We start from the raw sequence: 8,437 nt of genomic DNA on the forward strand, positions 1-8,437 counted from the left end.
TTCTTTTCTTCAGCTCGGAGCCATCGTTGTGCATGAGAGGCCATCCTGACAATCACCGTGACGGTCGAGGCCAATTTTTGAAGACCCCTTCCTCTGACTAATGAATTCTTGTTGCTCCAACGCCGTCCGATGAAAGGCCGTTGTAAGATTTCCAACTGGTGTCCAAGAATCAAACGCAGACCTTGAGGCTGCTCTCGCTCTGCGTGAAGTCTTTGCCGTCGCGGCGGAGAGCCCTCACCCTTTCATCGCTCGCGCGAGGGGGTGTTCGCGCGAAGTCTTCCTAGCGCTGCTCGTTGAATCATCCAGACAACTGAATAACAAGCGTAAAACTTTGAGCGGTCTCCAACCATACGAGTTCCGTTCTGTCTAATGACTCTAGGATGCCCTCCCCCATTTTTCAAGCCCCCGCTTTTGCGTACTTGAACCTATACCCCCCGCCGCGCTTGTCTTTAAAACTACGTAAATAAAATCTGGGACCGGGCACCTGATATCCAAATCACACGAAATTGTTTCAAGATGGTGCATGTAGAAAGGCTGACAAGGCGAAAGTGCGGGAGTGGAGTAGGGGATGACTTGGCAGTGGTCTGAGACAGAAGATGTGCTGAGGAATACAGACGGGAGATGACGAGTTCAACTAGAGTCCACCCCGCGCGTGGTACATGGCTGTCAGTGGGTAGCGTAGTTAGCGGGTCCTTTGATGTTCCCGGGTCCTTTTTGGATCTATGAGTTCTCCCTGGTAACTACCACTCCACAGATAATTACGCAAACGCCGATAATGGTTCTATAAAACATCACTAGAACTGCAACCAAATTCCCACAATTTTGAAGAGGACAATTGAATACTTTTGTTTGAATGTTTTGTAGTACCGCGAATCACGCAGAATATCGTCTGCAAACCTGTCAGTCAAAAGGCAGAGGATGTCCTGACTGCACCGCCTCATTGGCGACACTATTGCTCAGAAAGCGACCCGTAGCTATAGTCATCAAACTGCTTCAGTTCGAATGGTCGCATTGAAAATCATTCAGACCAAAGCACCTACAACAAGGGACGTTATTGTCTGGAGGCAAGGCAAGAAGCGGGCGCAGTGGTTCCAATAAGATGGGTTCCTTCTTTTGTCGATGCCCATTAATTAGGCTTGAATGCGCAAGTAGGGTTGTGTTTTTGTCTGGGCTGGCTGGTGGTGTCAATGCGTGTGCTCACTGCTCGCTTAAACGCTCGGAGCCGCCTTTAAACTTTGTCCTCCCGCTCTATAATTATGTCGACCCGATAGTCTAGGCTGTGAGGGTTTGTCCGACAATTCCACGCTCTCTCCAAGAAAATAGAAACCAGTGGGTCTTATTTTCTTTGATATTTCGCTGGATGACAGGGCGTGCTTTTTCCCATAGTGTCTGCCCGGTGACACGATCCCTGCACATCCATTCTGAGGCTGCTGTTTTTTCTGGCGACTCAGAAGGGAGTGAAGTGTCATTCATCCAACTGTAACTAACGGGACGGTGTTTCGCGGTTGGCAACATGCCGCAACTTTCAAGCTTCAGAGAATGACGCGCATAGCACATATTCTCATACTGAATGTTAAAAAAATTAAAACGTCCGCAGTTCTCTCTAATTTTCGGCACAACCATGTATACACCAAGGCGTCGAGTTGCTAACGCGCTGAAAATGCCTTTTTATGGGATTTCACACCACATCTCCGTGTGCTCGTTACTAAATCACACTGAGAAATAACGGCATTAAGCCAATCATTAACCACGCATGCCAGAAGTTAGCTGCATAAACACACTAGAAGTGGGAGACCGTTTGACACCAGTTTGCGATAAATCCAGGAAAACTTACAACAGTAAACCGACCGACCAGCACGAGAACACCAAACGAAGAAGACAAAGTGCGACATGTAGCCATTTGATGTGGTTTTTCTGATGTTACAGTAATACTCTTTTTTGTAGTAAATACACGTTCTGTAGATCCTTAATTCTACAGAAGCCACTACACTCCAAACCAACCGCACACAGAGCCAGAGGGCACAGTAACCTTCAGATTCCGTCAACGCGTTCCTTGAAAGAACATCCTAATCAATTAACACTAGGTTTGTGGGGAGCGCCTCACACGAAACTTGAGAAGTGAGGGGGCATCGCGAAAATTCAATTAGGCTAGGATAATTGTGCCTTAATGATGTTAACATCTGACAATGACAACTAATTATGGCCTCCCCAAAACGCGGTAAACAAAGCCTGGCTGAGGAAACGGAACGCACATGGCCCGTTAGTCCGCCAGCCGGGGGATTAATTAGTGCAGGAAAGTTTTAACACTTAGCAACTACGTGTTAATATACTCCTCGGGGTCAATAAAGTTAGCTCAGGTGGTCACAACCCGTAACGAGACGGCAGGCCTTTAGAGAGGACTCGACTTTTTCATGTACCATCCGGGGAAAAAGTCGGCGCTCTGTTCGTTTGTGAAGCCATTCAAGCATGTGGACTTGTGAACAAACCGCCTATGTGGGCACGTCAGGCCCAATACTCGGGGGTTGGGTCGACGGGTGTTAGTAGGTCCGTGCCGACCACTAGGCCTGATTAACCGCAGCCATATCCATAGCTGTGATGGAGGTATGAGCCTACTCTCTCAGCTGTTCGCGTGATAGAGACATTTGCCCGCAAATGTTGTTCCCCCGAGTCTGACGCGATAGACGGGTGTCAGTACACAGGGTAGCAACAAGTGAGAAGAAGCAGGGATGGACCGGACCGGACCGGGCTCGCGCGGCGGGACGGCCCTCCGTCGGCCCGGGCCTCTCCTGACACGGTGTCGTCTCACTTGTCATGTCGCCTGCTAACAAAACTAATCAGCTGCTATGGAATTTCATATGGAGGCCGCATGGTTGAGATGAGTTTTGCTCAGCCCCCAAGTCTTTTTGAACCTCCGTCGGTATGTGCCTTCCACGCTGGGCCCTCCCCCTCCCTCCCGTCTCTTCTTTCAACCCTAGTTTGTATGTGCACGGCGGCGTGGGGCGCGCTGAAATCTGCGCTTTGCCCGAGCCGCTAAGTATGTTGTATTTTGACACGAATGCAGGCTGCGCTCACTCATAGTAAATCGGAACAGACTGTTCTCTATCCTAGATCTATCCCCAGTCCGACCACGCGCAGCTGTTACAAGATACTCCCACCCAGTTTTGAACGTGGTAACTTCTCATACTCATGTTTCCCTAAAAAACAGGGGCATATTAATCATTTCTTCATATAAGGAAGCGCGGATACGCGCGAATCTGGAGAGGGAAGGGGAGGGTGAAGAAGCTTGGCCCGAGCTCCGGGGGGTACATATTCTCTCTGATGTTGTGCTTGTGATGAAGCAGCGCCCCAGATGTTTTTACCACGGTCCCGCCACGAGCCCTCGCCGATCGGCTCGCTAATGTGTGCATTCGATACCTCTTCTCGCGCCTGCCGCCGAGATTCAGACGGACAAAACTGGGACAAATCCGTCCGCCAGCAAAATCTGAATCCTGCATCCAAAGTGCTCGACAAAAGACTCACCATGGGAGTTCCCGACTGAAGTAACTAATTAAACAAGTGTTATACTAAGTATGTGTCAAATGTAACATGAAACTACCGCTTATTTTTGTTTCACCCAAGTACAGATCTAATTGACAAAACGGAAAGTGTTTATACATACCCATACGTCCATACGGTGCCCCGCCTACTGGCGCTAATTAATTTATCTTCCTAATGCCCTTCTCTGATTGGACTGAATCGCCGTTTGATGTTTAATAATCGGATTACCAGCCAATCGTTGCCATCAATGCATAATCGTTCGTCTGCTTCAGTTTGACAGCTCGTGTATGCTTCCTTATTCTTTTCAACGAGTTCCCCTCCCCCGAGTTAGTTACGAACTACAACTACTTGAGCCGTCATTGTTTGGCCTTACTACAGTGACGTCCCCCTGTCTGTGAAAGACTCCTGTTTCCTCTCGGCGTTGTTAACCACCACCAAGTGGTCTGCAGTCTCAGTCAACCGACTGATAATCTTCGTGAAAAATTTACGGTCGTCGAATATCCCGCTGTACGATCTGGGGACCACCGGACAGAGTGGCGCACGCCTGCGGCACGGTAGCATGACTTCTGCCGTAAGAAGGGACCTCTTCCGTCCGATCGAGCAGCTCTCGATGGCTCATCCCCAGCCACCTGCAGCCAGCCCCCCCAAGCCCCTCACCTCCTTCCGTATCGACGACATCCTCGGCTCCAAACCTCTTCCTCGGAAGAAAGAAGTTTCCTGCGAGCCCAAACCTGCCACGAGCGTTACAGTAAACGGGGCGAAGAAGAAACATGTGGGGTCGGCTAGCCCCTCGGACTCGTCCTCCCTCCCAGTGTCTATGAACTCTCCGTTGAGTGCCCTGGAGGAGCTGACCAACAAAACTTTCCAGGGACTGGAGTCCAGCGTCCTTCGGGCAGCAGAAGGTAAGCACGCCGCAGGCCCCATAGCTAACAAGCCGATAGGGATGCGCGAACAACGAGCCAAGCCACATTCTCCACATGGCCAACGTGCCTGACAAGGCTAGTCAGAAGCAGAGCTATCGCATACATGTAGGGCCTTGACTTCTCCGCCCGAGGTTGTGCAGGCTAGAGATATGGGTCAATCCGCCTGATATGCAACTACAAAACTCTTCATTAGCGGTGAGCATGAGATGACAAGTAAGCTAGTATCTCAAGGCCTCTCAAGTGGTCCCGTTACTAACGAAGTGACAACAAAACGTGCGCTAGTGGCTCGGCAAGTACTGCCAAAAGAACGTGGAAAAACAACAGGTCGGGCGTAAACTTTGGATATAGATTGTCAATTCGAAGAAAAACCAGAAATACTGGATAAGCAAATGATTTGAGTTGTTTGTTGTTATTTCCTGGTGGTTGTTTGGAATGGGAAATTCAAGATTGTCATCGGATGTGTCGCGCAGAAAAGGGCAAAGTTTGGGGAAGTTGAAAGCACCTTAAAACGCAGAAGATTGAATTAGACCAAAACAAAAGAAAGAAAAACAATAGATTGTATGGTTTCAGCTGCTTGGGTGAATGAGTGTCTAATGGCTTCCCGTGGTTTGTGGTCTATGAATATTTTGACAATGAGTCGCGTTAAAGGACCTGGCATTTCTGCAGTTCCCACGCTTGTAAAAACCACACGGGTAGTTTCGTCCTAGAACATGCCCCGTAATTTGTAGGAATTATATTCATTACAACAAATACAGAAACTAATCTGGTACCAAAAATAGTCGTGACGGTGTATTTGAAACTAACAGTTCTAGGTGGTCAAATGGATACCTAGTCTATCTCACAATAATTTGTGTCCAGAATTTTAGTTCAGTGTTCAGTTGATAATGACAGAGAAATTATGCGGTTGCGAATAAAACCACTTCCGGATTTTACAGTCGTTGATTCTTGATAACATTGTTGGTTTAATACAATAGTTGTTGTCCATGAGAAGGTAGATGTTTGGAGAATGGGTTGCGGATTTCCTGATGTCGGAAATGCCTGATGAATTTCGCAGGAACTTCGTGGTACAGAGCTGTCAATCAAATGTTTGTGTTACTATCACTATCATGGCGCTCGTCTACAGTGGACAGGACAGAAATTCAGAAGGACAATAGCACAGATAGACCCACACCTTTCGTCGTCCCTTTCTGCACGTATCCTAAATGTCCGATTGCAAATAGGCTATGTGATATCCAGAAAGAAAAATACTTCTCCATTTCACGTGTCAGCCGTTTTGACAGACGTTTATAGATAATTCGGCACAGATGTTCTTGATACAAGTTTTCGTCACGGAATCGTCGTCTCCGTATTCTTGGCTAGGCTTGTGAAATATGACAAGTTATAGTAAGCGTTCTAGTTTCCACATGCTAAGATATATGGCTATTACGCATTTGGTATTGTTCACATCGTTTAACCTTACAAATGGATGGTTTGTTGTCCTAGTTCGCCTATGTTAAATTATGAAACTGATCATATGTATTTTCTTCCTTCCTATAGCGGCTACCTCGAATCGTGACAACATGGGCCTGTTCAGTAACAGACAACCTCCCAAGAAGCGACGAAAATCGCGCACCGCCTTCACCAACCACCAGATCTACGAGCTGGAGAAGCGCTTCCTGTACCAAAAGTATCTCTCGCCGGCCGACAGGGACCAGATCGCCCAGAGCCTAGGTCTGACCAACGCACAGGTCATCACATGGTTTCAGAACAGGAGAGCCAAGCTCAAGAGAGACCTAGACGAACTGAAGGCGGACATGAGCGCCGCAAAGTTGCTGAAGAAAAAAGGAATCCCACCAGAGCTGGTACTAAGAGACGCCAATGGCGACATAATAACAAATGGGAACCGGCAGAACGTAGAAGAAGAAGAAGAAGAGGAGGAGGAAGAGGAAGAAGATGACGAGGACCAGGAAATCGACCTCGAGGTAATAGATGACGACGAGGAAGATTGCAGGATGGAGGGAATAGAAGATGAAGAACAAAAGCAGGAGAGAAACAAAGACACTTCCGTGAACACTAGTTCTAGTTCGGACTCAATTCACGAACAGGCCAAAGACACGTCAGAAACAGCGGCTGCTGCAGCCGAGATCGCTTCACAAGGCAGCCCGTCCGGCCAGGAGGCAAGCTAAGTAGTGCTACCGTTGTATGTTTTGTACATATGGACTCTATCGTACGTGGTGACAAGGAAAAAGAACGGACGATCTGAACATCTGAGGTCAGACTCTAGCTCTGTACAGTTTATATACAGGAAAGAAGATATAGCTAGTTGCCCCGTCACGATCTGTCTTGATCATTATTGTTGCAGACATGGGGGAAATGTCAGACGCTCGCTGCTTTTCTGGTCATCTCTTACGAGGTGGTCTTGACCATACTTCCCCCCTAACATGTACACACCCCGGGACGCCCTCTCGATTTAAACAACCGACGGCTTACCCAGCCCCGATTTTCCACTTTTGGGGGCCCTGTCTGTCGATTTTCTGCTCCCTTTGAAAGCCCCAGTCACCATGTGGTTGACGTGTCGTTCCGTAGGGGAGGGGAACTCAGTGCAGACCGCCTGGACAACAATACAAAAGCTTAGGTTTTCAATATTGTTTTCTATTGTCTTCCATTTGGCGGATAAGTGGTTCATAATCATGCAAAATGCCGTTGCATTTTTCCCTTCTCCCCTGCCCAACACAACAACTATCGGAAGAGATGAGCAGAAGAAATGATCATCAGAACGTGTTGAAATCCCCCTAATTATTACCTTTGCTTATGTTCCACGTTACCAGATTACTGGGATTTGTTCGGTGTTACAAAAGGATTAGAATTTTCCGCATTTCTTACGCGCTCACCCCCTCGACTTAACGCACTAACTTGCCATCTGTTCCAAAATGGGATCATGCTGAGATTTGGTCGCTTTTAATTCATTGCTACTTTTAGCTTTTCTATGATCTGAACTGCAGACCCCGATACCAACAGAAGAGAGACTATTTGCCCGGTGTGTGTATTGTGTAGCTGTGTTTTCATTACGGGCGTTTATTCCTGTACACATTGTCTATTGGATTAACAAACAGAGGTAGCCTTTATTTTTGGAAATCCGCTGAGCTGATATAGGACGTTTGTTCAGCCAATTTAGGGGAGGAGGGGAACACGCTACGCTCGCCAACACCACAGGATATTTATTTGTCTAAGACTTAGCAAATCGTCTCCGTCTGACAGAGTATTTGAACTATTCAGGGACACAGCAGTAACTTGCAGGCCTGCCTTCTGCGACAAAGCGAGAAATACCGTGTTCTACATTACTGCACTGTAACAGTATGTGTACTACAACTCGTGTTGGTGTCGAATTAAAATCTCTGTTGTTGAATTTTGTAAACCACGGCTTTGTTTTGCATTGTTTTGTTCTCCTCACTTTAGAGAGATAAAAGGGATCGTGAACGGTTGGACAAATAAGGGTATAATTTAGGTTTTTCAATTATGGTTCTATTTTCTTTGTTTGCTTGGGAAAACGAATGATTGTGTGTAGTCACCGTTACTAATAACGGTGCTGTGTGGCGAGTTGTACAAGTCGGGGGCCCGCGAGTTCTGATAATTAAAGACCAGAGAATGTCTTGTGGCGACAAGTCTCGAATCGGTTCATAGTAAATATACGGGTGCACTTTCATGGGGAACTGTGTTTGAGGCAGACAGGGAAAGATCCGGGGACAAAAGAGTAGCGTCTCCTGGATCAGACGAGTGTTGGAGCACATATGGCTTGGGAAGAGGCCCCGGTAACAAGCGTTTGTTGTTGCTGGGTTTCCTCCATTGTCAAGTCGCTCGCCCTGTCAGACAGGGAGGACGTCAGGTGGTGTGGGTTAGCCCGCCACGACCTGTCACATTCTATTGAATAAACCGGCCATCCCATGGACGGGGATGATGGGGAAATCAGCACAAACATGAAATGTTCACGGGAAATCAGA

The 8,437-nt window shown here is 47.6% G+C and overlaps 1 protein-coding gene across 1 annotated transcript; it reads left to right on the forward strand.

The window, feature by feature from the left end:
• The first annotated feature begins 3,905 nt into the window (after window positions 1-3,905).
• LOC136430912 (transcription factor LBX1-like) lies at window positions 3,906-6,740 on the forward strand. Its single transcript, XM_066422006.1, has 2 exons — window positions 3,906-4,439; window positions 5,997-6,740. The coding sequence occupies exons 1-2, from the start codon at window positions 4,097-4,099 to the stop codon at window positions 6,623-6,625; spliced, it is 972 nt and encodes a 323-aa protein (XP_066278103.1). The 5' UTR covers window positions 3,906-4,096; the 3' UTR covers window positions 6,626-6,740.
• Window positions 6,741-8,437: the final 1,697 nt, after the last annotated feature.

This window comes from Branchiostoma lanceolatum, chromosome 3 (assembly GCF_035083965.1).
Source record: "Branchiostoma lanceolatum isolate klBraLanc5 chromosome 3, klBraLanc5.hap2, whole genome shotgun sequence".
Classification (NCBI taxonomy): domain Eukaryota; kingdom Metazoa; phylum Chordata; class Leptocardii; order Amphioxiformes; family Branchiostomatidae; genus Branchiostoma; species Branchiostoma lanceolatum.